Genomic DNA, 18,701 nt, shown 5'->3' on the forward strand with positions numbered 1-18,701 from the left:
TTTATAAACTGCTTGAGAAAAAACATCCACCGATTATGAACGGTACCTGCAATGGCCACCTCATCAACTATGTGCACAAGCAAGTGCACTTGAGTTGTCATAATGCTCGAGGGAAAGTGCTTCTCAAGCAAGCATACGGCTTCAATGGATTCCACCCTAGCCTTCTCGATGCTCGATATGGAGATCTCTTTTTGAGATATCCACCTATTTCACATGCCCATGTAAGATATATTCTTAATCAGTCTATAGATTATTCAGCTTAAATTGAAGAAAATGCAATCAATGTGATTTGATAGTAAGCATACCTCACAATACCACTGATCTTGAATATAGCATTTCTAATGTCTTCGTGTAAGCACCCTTTTATTGTAATTGGAAGGATGAATTATCAAAGCAACTAAGAAGTCATGTCAACAATATAACATAATCATAATTATGCTAATGCATCACGATTATCTATACACTAATCCTACAGCTTAGAATACCTATAAGACCTTGTGCCAATCATGGGACTTCAGCCCACTAAGCTTATTGTCCTTTGAAAATGCTCCTTTCAAGCAACACATGTACTCTGTGGGTGTTTTAAAAAAGGCAATGTCCACCTTGACCACTGCCTCCTTTGTCATAGAGAGGATCCATGTTGCTTTCAGAAGGATAACTTTTCTCGAAGCATCCACTTCGGGCCATAAGCGAGACATCCTATTCATAGCACGCAAGTCTTCTCACACTCCTCTCGAGTCTTTGGAACCAACCAAGTGTGCCCAAATGGTAGCCCCCACATTCTTGAAGATATGCATGGGATCCAAAAGATTATGGATTTGTAACTGACCCCAATAAGGAAGATCATGAAAGATCAATACCCTCTTCATACCAGGAGGAGGTTCCTCTCCATTTGCCCTCCCAGTCACTTGCCTTCAAATATGGTGGTGGTTGATCAAGCTGACCTCCATGCATGGGATGGTCCAGCGGAAGGTATCGAGCATGACCTTCATAAACATTTTTCCTCATATGTTTGGAGTATCATGCAAGCGATTTCAAACCCAGTCCACAAATAGGACAAGCATGGTACCCACTTGTAACAAGTCCTGCACGCATGCATGAATGTATTAGTATAAGACATGCATGTGAAGGAGAGTCATAAAAGCATAATCCTATATTATACATGTAAAGACACAACCATGTACCTGCGCACTCTCCATATCCTAGGTAGTCATGCATGGTCCACATCAAGATACCCCTGATCAAAATATCATTGGTATGTCTAGGAGCTCTGGAAATATCAAAGACCCGCACTCCTTTCCATAAGATCTGTAACTCCTCTATCAAAGGTGCCATGTACACGTCCATATTTTTGGCCTTGTACTTCCCTGACACAAGTAGTGCAAGCATGATGTGTCCCTTCTTTATTGTTACCATGGATGTTGACCAAGATGTCGAGTGTAACCCAAAAGGATTCACGCCATCCATGGCAAGCGCAAGATGTAAGTTGCATGGCTCCCTCGCAAAGTGTGGCCACTGATTGTCTATGTGCTTCCAAGCTACACAATCTGTGGGAATCCTCAATGTGTCATCAGTGGACTGATGATATGCATGCCATGTCATCAACTCCACTATGGATTTGCATCGGAACATGTACTATATTCTTGCAATGATGGGAAAGTGTCTCAAGAACTTTATCGGTATCTGCTCACCTTGCAAGTCATCTCTATATCATTGTTCCCCACACTTCGGACAACTAGCCAAATCTCCATGCTCATGATGAAAGAGAATACAGTCATTACAGCAAGCATGGATGGTATCATAATCCATACCCACCATTGCTAGCATTTTCTTCACTTCATCTCTTGATGTGGGCATGGTATTTGGTGCAGGCAACATCTTCTGGAGCAAGCTATCACACTTTAAACATACATAGGCTTCGAATAATGATGATTCGGTACACTAGTCCTATAGCTTAGAATCCTTATAAGATATTGAGCAAGCTTAGAATCTTACAACCTGACATTGAGCAAACATTTACAAACTCATGCATTCTTTGAATTAGAGTGACAAAAGTCTGTATCTGTTTGCTCAATAGTAGGCTATTGAAGCTTCATGTGGGACGAAAGAGAGGAGAAAAGAGAGGAGAAAAGAGAGGAAAAGAGAGGAGAAAAAGGAGATAAGAGAGAAGATGAGAGGAGATAAGAGAGAAAAAGAGAGAAAGTGAAAAGAGAAAAAGTGGGGATAAAAGAGAGAAAAAGTGGGGATACAAAGGCTTCAAATAATGATGATTCTCAAAACAAACAATATCCAAATAATGAGTCAAATTAATGCAGGAGATAACCTTATTAAGGCCAGACACTTGTATCCGACCACCCATACTTTGCTTGCAGATTCAAGATTGAGAGACAAGCCCGTAGATTAGACATCCTAGCACCCTCGTACAACTGTGTTGATTGCAACTCTCACATTTTGACCTCAGACTCTGACATCATGTGTACATGTGATGTAGTGCCCCTAAAAATAGAATCCATCATGTCCACCACACCCTCGTCATCATCCAGGAGACTATAGTCTTGCTCAAAGTGTGAAGGTATATGTGCACCCTCGTCACCCTCCTCATCTTGTTTCAAGATTTCGTGTAGATGTAAGATCTTATCTCAAGGTTTCGTGTCAAAATGGTATCCAATTCAAATAGCATTGACTTACCGATAATCCATCACCATGTGCAACACCAACGGTGGGTACTGGTTCGGGCTCCTCCCCATACATTCGTAAGTGGCACATGATAATACGACGTTGATGTCGTACTTCTCACTTGCAATGAGTGCAATGAAAATACAACCTCTCCGTAAGCCACTCTATGCTCCTAGGCATTGGTGCATCATCTAACGAGCTTCCACTCATCACTTCCATTTGCACACTTCCAAAATTGCAACATGAGTTGCAAGGAAATCTATTAAGATCCAAAAAATAGCCACCCATGAGCTTCTTTTCTCTCTTCTAATAATAAGTGCCCTGAACTGTTGCTATATAGCAACGCTTTGCCCTATTTCATCGCTCTATAGCGATACTTTTTGGATATAAGTGTCACTATATAGCGGTTGACTAGCGTCGCTATATAGTGATGCTGGGGGCTTAAACCCGAAACCCCGCACAACACTTTCTTTAGCATCTCTATTGCAAGAAAAGCAAAAATCACTTCTCCCACCTTATATTCGATGACCTCGCTTTCCTCCTCTCTATTCTCCACTCCTCACCACTACTCAGCTCCTCTCTTAACACTTGTGCTCCCTCTCCACCCTTCTTCCTCTTTGCTTGTGTGAAAAGAAGTTTTTTAAGAAGGTGAGTCTCTTTAAGCAATGTAGGTTCGTTTTTGTGAGATTTTGTTTTGTGAGTGTTAAAGCATGTTTCTCCTTGTATTGCTAAGGTTATGTGCTAGTTTTTATGCTTGATTTTCAAGGGTTAAAGACAAAAACGAGATTTTTTGAAAGAAAGAAGACTCACCTCTTCTCTTTTTGGTATTTCTCTTCCTCCTCTTTCTCCTTGTTTGTAGGCTTATGCTTGTCTCCTCAATCCAATCCCTTTGAGAAGTTGCTCCTCTAAACTCCTCCTTCCTCTAACTAGTTATTTGAAAAATGGTATGTTTCCTCTCTTTTAGAGAGTCAATCCACAAAACACCGAGCGAGACTATTCCAGGTAAGAAAGTCCTTCCTCTTCTTTCCTTTTGTTATTTTTGTTATTTGCATTGGCCTGCAGCTAGTGCCTTAAGCTGTAGTGATGGGTGTAAGAACCCTCTCTTTCCCTATTCCCTCTTCTTTGGACCCTCTCTTCCTCTCTTCCTTCTCTTCTTTTTCCTTCTCTTGTTTATCCCCTCTTTCAATCTCTTTTTCCCCTCTTCCTCCTTTCCTTCTCTTCTTTTTTCCCTCTTTCAATCTCTTTTCCCCTCTTCCTTCTCTTATGTTTATGCTCTTTTACCCTCTTCTTTTCCCCCTTTTTCATCCCCTCTTTCAATCCCTTTTCCCCTCTTTCATCCCCTCTTTCGATCTCTTTTCATAAGCATATGTATTTGCCTATGCTTAAGCTTTCTCTCTTTTTCTTTTATGCTCATATACTGATGCATAAGCATAAGAATATGCTTTCTTTCCGTATCTCTTATGCTTATGCTCTTTTTCCCTCTTCCTTCTCTTATGCTTATGCTTATGCATGAGCATATGTCTCCTTCTCCTTCTCCTTCTCCTCTTTTCCTCTTTTTCTCTCTCTTTCTCCCCCTCTTTCCCCTCTTTCTATCTCTTTGTAAGAAAATAATACAATGTCTATGCTCAACAGATAATAGGATCTCGTACGCAAGAGAGAAAACAAGATAGTATGGAGAATCAAAAATTTGATTACTATAGAACTGATACAATAGATGGTGCTGCCTCCCAACCATGCACTCCTGTGAAAGAAGCTTCGATGGTGTGCTAGAAACAGTAGAAGACAGAGGCTGGATGCTAAGGAATCAGGGTTGCTGTAGCCAGTGATGAAATGGGCTTCACGGGCTTGCTCTTATATAGCCACCAGTCATAGTCAGTTAGGCTCAATTGGGTGACTGACCTAGTCCACCCAAAACAGTCGACTGGGGGTCGGTCTCGAAATAGGCCACCAACATATGATAGAACTGGTGCACAAAATAGAGCAACTAACCTATGGTCTCCGTTCAGCCCAGAGCCATCCGGGTTCATCTGAGGCTCCAAACGGGCCCCGCAACCCGAGAGTGGGCTACCTTGGGAAATGCCCCATCTACCCTCAGTGCGGTCAGTCAAGGGATGCCTTCCCGCACTTGCATGTAGCCTAGTTGGCGGTGTGCCAACTCTATCTAAAGCCATCCAGCCATCAGGCCACACATGGCCCCCATCTAGTGTCCAAACCAGGACCTACCGGATAACCGAGCTACTCAATTGCCTTCTCCTCATATGGAGGGCTTATAAGTAGAGTTAGTTGGTTCTTGCATCGTTACATGAGAGTGGAGCATGAGAGTGGAGCATTGATAGCTAAGAGATATAAGGCCATTAAAATTTTACTTTATAAACACCAAAATTTGTTTTTTTTTTGGGGGGGGCGACAAGGCGTTTAGGGAACTTTTACTCTCCATGTAGATTTAAAGGCCTTTCCTTTTGCAAGAAACTATGTTGATGACGTTAGCATCCACGTGATGATTGGCAAAGTTTCTTTACATAGGGAATGCTACAATTACCTAGATGATTTGCATGGGCAAGAATTTAGGTGATGCTAGCATGGGCATAGTTGATCGCACAAGCAAGAATTTGTAGCACTGAAATGATTTTTTCATTGTTTAAATTCTTCATATGATGCTATCACAGTACCTACATTGAGTACTTATGTTCCTTTGATGCACTAAGCCATTCTACTTCTCTTAGTATATTGACTTTCATTATTTGATGGTACTTCGCCTATGTTTTCTGTGTTAATAAAATACTAGATAGTAATTTAGCCTCTTATGTGAGTTCTGATATTTGGAAGTCTTGTAAACATGAAGTGTATCCAAAATATGTACTTTTTAGATGAAAAAAATAAAAAATTTTAAATTGCTTTGATTGTGATATTGTGTTTTTTTCATAGCAGAGATATCTTTTTCTCTTTTTAACATACAAAAGTTAAGAATTCTATTTTAAAAAAAGATTTTAGACAGTTAAAAGATTATATTCTAGTGATTTCAGCTTAAAATGGACTCGTTTCACACAGATCATGGAACCTCCAATTATTCATTTAGAAAAGGTTGATGGCCTTTTTGTTAAAATGATATGATTCCTTATCTTTTTTAATGATTTTTTTTGAAAAATAATGTGACTGTATAATGTTGCTATTGTAAATGTAACACTTTTAATTTCCAAACTTATGACAATAAAAGCATTGAATCTTTACATGTTGCTAGATGCATTTACTCTTCATTAAAATTTCCCTCTATTGGAATGAATTTATCTTAGATGCTGCTGATATTGTTGATGTTTATTTTCATGCTGATGTCCACTTCTCTGAGATGTTTACCTCTGCCTCTACCTCTATTTGAGGATGTAAATGCTTCCTCATTAGATTGGCCTTTCCTTCTTGAATGTATGAGTCGTGAGTTCCTCACGAAACAACAACAATTAATTTTCTTGAAGTGATGGAGCTTGCCTTTGAATAGATAAACAAACATACACCTAGTCCATTGAGGATCACTTGAGCTGAATTTGCCAGTTCCATAGTCGCTTTTGCAGGCTACAAGTTGATTGTTTTGAGTTTCAAAATTTGGAAGTATTCTTGGACTCATAAAGAGTTGAGAGCATCTCCCATGTTTTGGATGTCTTGATTGTGTTCAATCGTCCAAGCTTGACATCTTGAACAGTTTCTTTGTTAAGTGATTTCTACATGTGTTCAGGAAATGGCAGGATCTCCTATGGGGTCTTCATATGGTTCTCATTTGAGACTTGTCTCCATATGGTGTTCATTTGAGACTTCATTTGAGCCTCCAATAGGTGTAGACCATATCTTTGATGCTTCCTTTGAGCATATAGTAGACCAAAACTAGGTAAAGCCTTTGGGTAATTTTTTCATGGACTCGACTATTTCTTTATCAAATAAGACCTTCCCTCAATAGATCAACCAAATGTAAAGGTGGTGGAGAAGTCTCACCACAATTTTCTTCTAGAGCTATGGCTTGCATAGTGTAGTAGCAAAATTGAAGAAGAAAAGAATACTTTTGGAGCTATGCCCTATGCTAGTGTATTAGTGAAGGAATTAGCCACCAGGAATGCCTCTAGAGCTGTGGCCATCACTGATTCTACATGCTCAAAATGCTAATTCTCCTATGATAGGAATATAAGACTCTAGTATTAGAGAAACAATCATGACATATGTCACATCAAAGCAATTTAAAGATTACCACTTTTGGAGGAGATAACGTCTCAGTGACAATTGTTTGTTCAAGAAATGCTTTTGCATCTTCCTAACTATACCCACGAGGTATGAAATCTTGCAGTGTTAAAGGTGAATAAGCAACAAACATGTATTCTAGAACTACACACTTGGTTGGTGAGATAGGGACTAAAGTAACTTTAGGAGGTTTAATGGCATGCTCAAAATGATAACTCTCCCAAGACAAGAACATTGCATGAGTGTTAAGGCATTAGCAGCTGTGCGCACGGTTTTCGTAGATTCCTAGAGGCGCAAGTATCCACAATCGCATGTAGATGGTGGTTGCAACTAGATTGCAACCACATGTTGTATATCTATGCGACCATCATCTCTTGAGTATTGTATGCATTCTATCCATGTATTCAGATTTCACAGAGATGTGTCTCTTTCCGCATTCTTTAAAGGCTTTTGCATTGATATGAGTATGTCTTTCGTGTATCCATATTGTCCTCATTGTAGGGCTTTACAAATTGACGACCATAATTTCACCTTTTTTGCATATGCGGGGTGGGTGTCTAGCCCCATGCCAAACTAGTCCCACTCGCATTGTCGAGTGGGGTGATATTTGACTCGACCATGACCTGACTGTTCACTATCAATACAAAAGTGCAAGATGCTTGATTCAATGATCGATGCCTCACCAGTGAGCTAGCTCACCAGATTTGGCACTTGTATGTGGAAGTTGGACGTATGTCCAACCAAATAACAAAATTAACCAGAAACATGCATGCAAACTCAGTTGCAAGGACCTACAGAACCCCTAGTTTTGACACTGAGGCTACCCTAGTGGCCCAGGCAGTTATGGAGGCACTCTAGAGAATGGAAATGCCTAGGGGCCAACTAGAGCACCCCACAGGAAGAGGCAAGGTGACTCTATTGAACACAAGGTGATGTTTGCATTTGGTGCCTACTATGCATCCTATTTGGGGTGGTCAGCGAGTGCTCAGTGAACCATCCTCATTAACCGTTGCGAGGCAAGTGAGATTCTGCGGTGCAAGGTTTATTCACCATTCCGCAATCTTCGACAATAGGAGGTAGACATGCTTCGATTGTTTCAAGGGTGCCTATGGTTTCAGTTGTGCCTATCATTCCAGTTGTGCCAGCTGTTCTAGTCATTTTGATTATTAAGGTTCCCATGGTGGATGTGAATGTCAAGTATACCAAATTTTTGGGGAAGGCTAGAGATGATTCGGATGCACATGTTCGACACTTTGACAAGATCTACACACTTAACATACCAAGTGTTGTGGATGTGGTGCAAAAGAAACCGGTGTTTGAGTCCACTTTGGAGGGGAAGGCATCAACATGGTTAGCAAAATACCCTGCACATCACTTCCTCACTTGTGATGCTATCAGGGTCACATTTGTGAGGGGTCCTCACAAAGAGAAGATGATTCCACAAACTCTAGAGGGACTGCTAATTTTGGAGCAAGACGATTAGGATCTTGAAGAATATGCAGCTCAGTTTCATCAACTTCTGCAACGTGTTCCTCACAACCAACAACCTGCGATGGAAGTGCTCTACATACTTTGTTGTCGTACTAGCCAAGGATGTGTGGATGGCGATGGTGACCATGGACAAAGTCACAATGCCTTTGAATGATCTTATCACGCAGGTGATCCATGCGGGAGAGGCACTTCAAGGTTGAACAGCTAAGAATCGCAAGGCGTCCAAAGGGAAAAGCAAATCTAGGAAGAAGCACAGAGTTAGTGAGGATGAAACCAACGATGAGAGTTTGGACGAGAGTTCCTCATATGTAAGTAGTGAGGAGTTAGAAGCCAAAGACAAAAAGAAGCCCAAAAAGACCTCTAATGGAGGAAAAGGGATTCTGCGGCATCTAGAGGACACTCACTAGCTCGAGGAAGAATGGAAGTCTGGTGCGTGTCACTACTAGAATCGGGGTCATTCCGCATTGAGTGTGCTTTGAATGAGATGGAGCAAGATCGAGCCACTTGGAACACCTATGGCTATGTTTCGAATGCTGCTGGGAAGTGTCCTTTAGCCTGAACCCTATGAAGTGTGCATTCACAGTTCACAGTGGCTGCTTGCTTGGTCATGTCATCAGCACGAAAGGCATTGCGATTGACCTCGGCAAAGTGGTGGTAATTATGCAGGAACGTGCATCTGGAGTGCTTGGAAATCTAGTGGCATGGTAGACACTTATGGCTTCTAGATCGCATGGCCATTTCGTCAAATGACGTGGTGTATGCGGAGCCAAAAGCCTTCTTCTGGTCCAAATACTATGCTAAGGCTTACCACCACAACCTCAAGGTTTAGTTGTCTAGAGCACCAATGTTGAGAGCTCCAGATTGGGACAAAATGTTCCACCTTTTTGTGAATGCATCTGATAGAGTAGTGGGCAGCGTGTTGATGCAAGAGGCCCAGTCTTGATGGTACAAAACCATGTACTGTGCAAGACATAGACTCTCCACAATGTAGAGAAACTATTCAATGACAAGATGAGAAGGTTTGGGCATGATCTTTTTAGACTGTGAAGAAATTTTGGCATTATCTCCTGGGTCACCATTTTGTTTTCCATGTCGACCTCACACTCCCATATCTGGTCAAGTAGTAGAATCTCACAGGCTTACTTGCACATTGGATGCTACTTCTTCAAGAATTCAACTTTGAAGTGGTACATAGGCCTGGCTCATAGCATGTGGTTGCGGACTATCTTTCTCATTTGAAATCTGCTGAGCGTGCAATTGGCATCGATGACAAGATTCTAGATGTGGAGCTCAGTGTGGTCTTCATGGTAGCTGTAGTGGACAATAATGCAAAGGAGGTATGTGAGCAAACTATCTGGTCATGGTATGATGAATTTCTATTCTTTATGACTTCAGGAACGATGCCACAATACGTGACAAGAGATCAACAAAAGCGGTTGGCATTGTAGAGCTGCAGATTTGAAGTTGTGGTTGGGCAACTCTAGGGCAGACACTTGATAGATGTCTTGCTCAAATATGTGTTGCCACATGAACAAGAAGGAGTGCTCACGAAGGCACATTGCGGAGTGGTAGGTAGCCACTTTGTGGGACCAATGACGACTAAGAAAGTGGTGCAAACCATACTGTGGTCGCCAATGCTGCAAAAGGATGCCCGACAATTTGTGTTGTGGTGTGATCTTTGTCAATGACTCAGTTAGCCATTCGACTGAGATCGAATGCCGATGCAACTAGTGCTACCACATGGGACAGATGCCAGGTAAGTTGAAAATGTGGTGGTCGGGCCCGTTTTTGAATATTACGGATCTACATCTTTCTACTTGGCGGATCTTCAGGACCATGTGCTGCCACTTCCGGTGAATAGTTTCTAGCTGCAGAGGTACCATCATGAGAGGCGCCTTAAATGTCCATTACCCATAAAATGTAAGGTACTCATTTCTTAGTTCCAAGTGGGGCAGCTATATCCAATAATAGAATCATGCAATATGTGCCATGATGGGTACTTAACTGCTAGTGTTACCTTGAGTTTAGGGCTAGATGCATTGCATGTCTCATCTATTGGGTGCTTCCAAGATCTAATTTCAACTTTTCCCATTGTTCACTCATAGTTTCTCACTCGTGTTGTTCACTCATCTGCTCCATAGCGTGCTCTTCCTTAGCTTCCTTCAAACCTGTCCCTCGACTTGTGTAGTCTCTCCTCGATATCTAATCGGGTGCCATGATTTTGAACTCTTAGCATGAAGAAAATGTAGGGGCCTCTTACACAAGTGTAGCATAAGGGGGAAGAGCTATGGAATCTTCTTCTCTTATTAATCATAAGTTCTAGTGTCATGTATGATGTTCGATTTGAATTGCTTTTATTTTAGTATTAGTTTCCACGACCTTCATATAAACATGTTGTGATTTTGGATCCCATAACTATTTGGTTTCTTGACCAGTGGATGTTAGCTAATCTTCCATTAATTACCTCCTTAAAAAAATGTTGTCCCTTCTAGCTTCAAGTACTTCTTCTCGTCTTTGTTCAATTGATTTCTAGCATTATGACACTCCACATGCTTTTGGTATTGGAAAACATGTTTAAATCCATCCATGTTCAAACATTGTCTTTTTGTCATGCGTAAGTCCAGTGAATTTCTCCTAAGATTCTTTGAGAATATGTCTACACCTTTCTTAGTAGGCTATTTCAACCTCTCTTTCCATGATGAGCTCATGCACAAAGTGGTATTGAATCTCAATGTGTCTGGGCAAGCATGCAACACAAGATTCTTTGCAATAATCATGAAACTCTAACTTAGTTGGCTATTTCTAGATTGCTTAGAATTCTCATTAATCAGACTTCCTCACAAGAGGCAAAGCAAGTTGCTTTGTGCTCAACCTCAATAGAAGAAAGAGCAATCATAGGTTGCTGCTTACTAATCCATGAGATAGCTCCAGATCCAAGTGAAAAACAATATCCTCTCTCTTGCTTTCCATATATATATATATATATATCCTACCCAATTTGAGTTAGAGATTTTGGTTAAGGTCTTTCCCTTGGCATACGTGATGCCATACTCCAAAATACCTCAGATGTTTTTCATCACCGGCATCCTTGCCTTCCAATTGTTCTCCAAGGCTTTGTGGAAAACCTGCTCAACACATTAGCTACATAGTTGATGTTCAATCATGTGTTACACAAATAAATGAGACTGTAGTCTTCTTGCAAGATCTTTGCATCAACCTGCATAGCGTGGCCGGTTGCTTTGCATTTAAACATTTTGAATGCGTTCATAATCTCTCCAACATCTTTTACTATGAGATAAAATGCATTCTAGCTCCTGCCAAACCTCAATTCCCAAATATAAATACGTAAGCCCAAGGTCTATCATATCAAATTCTACTAGACGTTTCCAGCATCTAAGAGATCTTGTCTTCATGGCACCCTATGATGATAAGGTCATCCACATAAATGACAATCATGATATATTTTTCATCCTCAATAAAGACATATAAATTAGCATCCAAGGGGCACATGATAAGACTTATGATAAAATAGGAAGAGTAAATCCACAACCTATTTTGTCGAAGGGACTAGGTCCACTAGCCAACTAAGAATGGACAACAGTGTCTCTATGGGAAATTGCTCTAGCTAAGGCTAAAGTCACAAAGACATGAAACCCATGATGGAGCATTATTGGCAAACGCCCTAAGTAGTTCTCTATACATGTCTCATAGTACACTATTAACAAGTGCCACTGCCACCCTAGATGGCTTTCTCCCAAGACGACAAACATAGAGAAGATCTCCAAGCCTCATGTGTGGCTCAACTACATTGGCAGGCTTGTCTTGTCACCTTCTCTAGTTCTTGAGTATGTCATCTCTCTAGGGACTATTGGTCCATGCTACTTGATTAATAGCATAATCACCCTTTGTCTAGAGTCTAACTAGGCCTCATGATCTCATCACTATATCTTAACCAACTGGTTTCTATGTCGTAAGGACTCGTGAAGGAAAATTGCTACTCATCCCTGATTCGAATGTACCAAAAGGCTGGAGAGAGGTCATAATCCATCTTCGAACAGACAATGGTGATGGCCTCTGATCTCTTAGTACACACGACATCTAAAACTAAGCTGCTTCTCTGACTCGGCCTCTAGCATGTTGCATAGCATGGCAAAGGAGATGGAGAAGCCAAAAAACTCGCAGGCCAAGCAAAGACGATGGCAGGATGCCATCAATAGTCTAAACAACATGCGGGCATTGGCGGGCTCCAAATGGACAATATCGTTGTGCAGAAGTGTACAGCCTCTACCTCAATGTCATATGTCCGTCTCGTCTGAGTGTATATTATGACAGTGCCCTCTTTTTCCCCATTTCATTCTACCTTCATGTCTCCTCTTTTCCTCGCTAACCCTCCTTTCTTGCCTATCACCAGGCTTACCTTAGTCTACACCTCAGGCATTTCCTCTTTCCTCCCAGCTTTTTGTCCTTTCGTCTCTTGCGTATGTCCCTTATACCCTAGCCCAATTTTGTTTCATGGCCTTCCTATCCATTACCAGGCTCTCTTGTCTCACACCCAGTCCTGTGCTCACTTCCTCTATACCTACTAGCCACAACAGCTCTTAGATCCCTCAGATCTTTTGGAGCAGATTCTAGTGGAGGTTTATTGTGTTTAGGTGAGAGATCGAGCAACATGGATACATTCATAGCCTTTGTCGGGAGGTTAAACAGCTCTATAAGGAGCTCATCGATTCACACCACTAGGTAAAGCTAGCTCTAAGTGGTGGACTGATAGTGCATGAATCGATAGCTTCCAAGTAGTTAGCTATCGATGAGACCACTAGGTGGATGCATGTCGTGTGACGTTTCAACCACTATACATCAACTGCGAGGAAAGAATGAATGTTCTTTTTCTAGTTCCTAACACAACCACCCAAGCTTCTTCCATCTAAATAGTGAAAGCTTGCTATGTCATAGATGTACATGGTAATGTTGATGGGCTCCTTTGTTGAGCGAAACATCAAGGACCTCATGATCCAACGTACACTGTTGAGCACTAGAGATAGAAATATTTTTTTTCCAATGAGCAAGGGCTTACCTACATGGCTCCCTAGTATGGCAACTACAAGATTTGATGCAAGGTAACATGGCATCTACATCCCATCTCCAAACAAGCAAGGAGATGCACTATCACAAAGGTTCGCTACATCTGTAGTTGATGTGGAAGATAGGCACCACGTGTCATGCGCATATGAGGTTTGGCCTAAGCTATAAAATAACTCCGGTGACAGAAGCATGATTCATCTCTTCCAACTTTAAGCTTTGGATTTTGTAGATCACTGTAGTTATAGAAGTTATTTTTCACTATAATCTTCTTATGATATTTATGACAGTAGACTTACTTGCATGAGATCCATGACGGGAGACTATTGCACAGTGATTTACGGAACTCCATCGACTGAGGAGTCATTATGTGGGCTACAAGGAATATATATTCTGTCAAACTAGATGGTCCAATATTATGGATGATTTCATGTAACCTTGATGTCACTAATGTAAACATTATTATTTATTGTTATATTTGTCAAGAGTACTTATGTTGGGATTGATTCTCCTATTATTTCAAAGAGGGGTCTCCTATTATTTCAAAGAGGGGTCTTCAGTATGACAATCTCCTTTTAGTTTCAATGGCATTACGACCTTAGTACACAAGAGGTTTTTGCAAGCCATTGTCAGCTTAGAAAGATTGTGGGAATCTTTTGAAGGGAGCAAGGTGAACCATGAAATAAAAGCTTACTATGACGTATGTTAATAGACCAATAGTAATTCCACTCATCATATATTGCGTATACTTTGGAAGCTGCCAAATAGCGTGACTGGGCAGCCGCTGACCCAGAACAAGCACAAAGGTGACAGCAAGCCCCACCCGCATGAAAACCAATAGCCAGCACTCAGTTTGATGGCCTACTTATGAAATTATAATCAACCATTTGCAGGCTGTTTGTGAGATGACAATTGCAATAATCGACCGCAAACGCGAGCGAATTCACCTTGGGAAAGGTGACATAGCACGGTTGAGTGGGAAAGGACATTTTCTTAGATGACGCATATATGGGAATAGGGATAGGCTGTGCGAATTACCACATAACACAAGCTGTCCTGCCATGTAATATGTCAGAGTGAATGTAGGATCATAGGATGCAATCTGTGTAGCGATGTAAAAGCTCTTGGATATCACCCATTGAAGTTTTGAGGCATAATGAGCTGCACCTACTAGTTCCTGTCCATCACCTGCAGGACACCTCAAAAGGGCCCAGGCATATCAAGGAACTGGCAAATATAGGAGACTGACAAGTAGCAAGAACCAGCATAGATACTCTTATCCCTCACTCGATACCATGACCCTATGTAGGGAATTGCCTTCTTATTGGAGAAATCAGCCTTGGCCTCGAAATGGCATGATCTTAATTTCTCCATAGTACTCGTACACAAGCCCTTAATGCAGTGTTGGCCATCAGCCACCCTTGGCTCTGGGATTTACCTGCTCGGGAACAGCATACCAACATGGATGAAAGAAATGTAGCTAAAAGCAACCAATGGTAAATACACTTGGACTGCCTGAAGGCTGACGGCACTTCACTCCTTAGATAAGTTTTCACCTGCCCATTCAGAAAATTAAATATAATATATCAAAGTCGGGAAGTCAAGCGCGGATACGAGAGCAGCTGGAAGCAATCTTTAGCATCGTTGGGCAGCCAACCTTCCACGACTCAATTTTACAATCAAAATAAATGTGGTCCATAAAGGACTTCAGCTAAGGCACTAACATACACATCCGATTTGGAGATAAAAATTACAGTCCTTTCTGATCGACTAATCAGGAGACATTATTAAAATTCCATTGTTAACAAGAAAACCAACTAGGAAGCAAATTCCTCGTCAGCGGACTAAGTTTCATCATCATAAGATATCACTAGTCATTCATAAGGTTAGTCATACATTCGAAATGCATCGTTCGCTGTGACTAACCAGGAAACTGTGAAAGTCCTTGCTCATACCGATTGCATCCAGTATACTATACAATGAATACATAGATCGATGATTTCAGAGGTCTATTCTGACGCTCAGCTGCTGTACAATAGAGAAGAGAGAGGGAGCAAGGAGATAAGAGCACAGAAATAATGCCTCCTGAGGCTAAGGGCCAAAATTTTGATACGGCAGAAGTTTGTTTAAGTGGTTGCACCAGCCTATGCCGCAACTGCAGTTCCTGAAGACGCCACTTTCGCACTGGTTTTGGCGTTTACAGGGGGAGGGGCAGTACCCTTTTTGGAAGCGGAGACTGAGCACTTCTCGCGCCGTTCATCGCTTAAAATCTGATGATGTCGACATTCTTCGCTGCAAAAAGCTGCGTCTCCCCTATGACAAAGGGCAAAAAAGATTAGATGTTGCTACCACTGACCAGCCCCAGGACCTCACAATCAAACAAATAAAGATTGTGGTCTCGTCAACATGACAGTGTTGCATCAAAAGAGGCCTAGAACTCTGACGGCTGTTCACAAGAAGGTTGTCTAGCTCAAAGCAAAATTCGCACGGCGTGAGGGTCCCTTCTCTCTCTGTCACTCCTCTCGTATAACTTACACAAATCCACATGCCAGAGAAGAAAGGTTATACAGCTATCGGAACTACGTGATCGCCATCATTGCACTGCAGAGGATAACACCGAGTAGCACGCAACTATTGAGCAAATCGCCTGACAAGAAACGAGATGGTTGAGTGCATACTTGTAAATAAAGATGTCCCGCCCATGCCCAAGACGCCTCTGGCAAAAGAAACAAGCGTCCAAGAAGTCGACAGGAGGGATACCCTGAGCAGCCTCGCGTCTGCCTTGCACAAAATAAGGGGGAACAGAGCCCATGTAGTAAGCCCGATAGCCGGCCTGAGGGGACAACTGCCCAGGTTTGTTGTTCGCTAGAACAAGCGAAGTACAGTTGGGTTCAGAGACATCGAAGCTCTCGTGGACAGTGTGAGTCCTGTCGGTACAAGCGGTCTGCTCGAGCATGATATGGTCATGGCAAGCGCTCTCTTCCACCGTGACACACACGGCTGCCATATCGACAGCTGGAACTTGGAGAGGGAGCGCCGGGCCATCAGGGGGCCGGGAAGTCTTGTGAGCAATACCAGGAGGGTGAGGGGGGGGGGGGGGCAGGGTGGGAAGCTCGGAGGGGGGGGGGAGCGGGGCGTTCACTGGGATGTTCAGAGAAAGCAGACATGGAAGTGGTTCGACGGATCTGGCGACAACGTTTGCCGAGCATATTGATGGAGGAGGAGGGAAGGATCTAGCAAAGGCACGAGGAGGTGGTGATGGAGGAGGAGGAGGAACTTGTAAGGAGAATGAATCAAGGCGATGGGAAGGGAGCCGGATCACGAGAGGGCCTTTTCGGGGACGAAGAAGGTGGTGGCGATGGCGATGACACGCTATGAGCTCACAAATACAGAGCCCACGAGGCTAAAGAGTGCATTTCCCGAAGAGAGAGAAAAAGCCTGATGAAGAGAGAGAGAGTTCTGTTTGTGTCCGACATCGCAGACCAACTGCCCTCCACGCGTCGCTCCCCCATTCGTCCACCCGCTTCATTTCCTTTGCCCCCCCCCCCCGCGTGTTCGCCCGTCAGCCTACCACTTGTCGCATCTGCTTTTTTTTTTGGATCCTCTCTTAAAATTATAACCATCGGTGTTTAATCATTTACTTTTCTTTTTTTATCCGGGACTTCACATTCCATTGACGTTCCAAGGTCTCTTTGGCTGCACTCCCTTCACTATTCCATAGCTTTCTCTCCAAGCCATTTTCCTCCACCATACATGTCCATCCCCTCGAATTTGCCGATGCCCCCTACTCCCTCTGTATGTCCTCTCGTAGCTTGAACATAAAAATCTTCTCATCTCATCACTACCTCTACTTTATTCTGCTCAAGGCGCTTTCATCTGTGGTCAAGAACTCCCTTTCGACACCACACCCTTGCACGGGTTTCCATCCCACTCATGCGTGCTACAGTGCTAATCTTGCAAAAGGCCATGTATTCTCTTGTGTGCACAGCAATAAGTACATAAAGTTTCCCCCACCACCATAAAAGGAACTCTATATGAAGTGCTACATTAGAACACTTTTCGATGGGCCCCTTTTTTATGATCCCTAAAAACCACACATTAAAATATCATGAAAGTCATGATGGGTGACCACTTTCCAATGTATGGGACGAGTGTAGAGCCATAACTTTTGTCCTTAAAGGTGTACAAGCAAAGTTGAAAGATGTGGCTCAAAACGTTACTATTATTAGGAAACTAACTTGAAGGTGTTTTTCCTTTTTTCATGCAACGTGGAAAGCAAATAAGCAAGGTGAATTGTATTCAAAAGGCTTGCCCAAAAATAGATTTCAACAAGCTACATGCCATAAAACCTCTATTCAAGGACATGCGAGTGTGAGGGCTCCATCACAAAGCCAAATATGTTAGAAACAAACTAGCAAAGACCTTAAATTTGTCTCGAGGAAGTGAAAGGAAAAGAAGACCATATTGGTGAACCGAAACGCTCCTTCTGAAACAAGGGGCAATGCAAGGCAGAAAGGCATGAATTGTAAAGAGATCTTGTAGACAGTCTACAGACTAGGATTATCTATTCTTCTAAAGTTAGGACAACATTTTAGGCAGGGTGCTGCTCCGATGTACACAATACGAGCAACAGACCCATATATGATTGAAGGTGAACAAGCTGCATATTGTAAAACCTCCATGCACAAAAGTGCATGAGATGATAGATAGTGTATGGAATATGAAGCTACAAAGCAAGCGGGAGGTAATCGACTGGTGAGGGCTACCAAAGAACCGGCAAAACGAATCCTATCATGCAGAACTAGAGAGAGAGAGAGAGAGAGAGAGAGAGAGAGCACCGATTCAAATTGCATTGTATCATACAAAGACATTGCATGAACATCGTTGCCATATTCTTCACGTTGAAACAAGAAGTTAAGAAACAAGAATGGAAAAAAGCAACGCCAAAGAGATTCTCGTAGTCAAAAGAGAACTAGTTGTCTAAAAAGAAGTTGAGAACGAGCGGAAGTATTCCCCCAACAAAGCCCAGAAGAGAGAGGACTTCAATGCCAAGCCATGAGCAACAAAACATGAATATACTGCCGTGAACCCATTAAAGCGTCTGAATACATATTTACTATTTGAAATCTCCATCGTAGACTATAGGTATGCAAGTGAGGAACGAATGCAATCGCTCTAGAAACGCTTATTGCCTCTCGCGGTTCTCTCAGAGGGCAACAAGACGAGAAGGAAAATCG

General features: G+C 42.2%; 1 protein-coding gene across 1 annotated transcript; it reads right to left on the reverse strand.

Annotated features, from left to right (window-relative positions):
* Positions 1-15,150: 15,150 nt before the first annotated feature.
* Positions 15,151-16,831, reverse strand: LOC147883834 (FCS-Like Zinc finger 13-like). Its single transcript, XM_087398546.1, has 2 exons — positions 16,143-16,831; positions 15,151-15,777 (listed from the first exon to the last, which is right to left on the reverse strand). Exons 1-2 carry the CDS (start codon positions 16,469-16,471, stop codon positions 15,609-15,611), a joined length of 498 nt encoding a protein of 165 aa, XP_087254672.1. The 5' UTR covers positions 16,472-16,831; the 3' UTR covers positions 15,151-15,608.
* Positions 16,832-18,701: the final 1,870 nt, after the last annotated feature.

This window comes from Dipteris shenzhenensis, chromosome 27 (genome assembly GCF_047967505.1).
Source record: "Dipteris shenzhenensis isolate YYH24624 ecotype China chromosome 27, Dip_SZ_1.0, whole genome shotgun sequence".
Lineage (NCBI taxonomy): Eukaryota > Viridiplantae > Streptophyta > Polypodiopsida > Gleicheniales > Dipteridaceae > Dipteris > Dipteris shenzhenensis.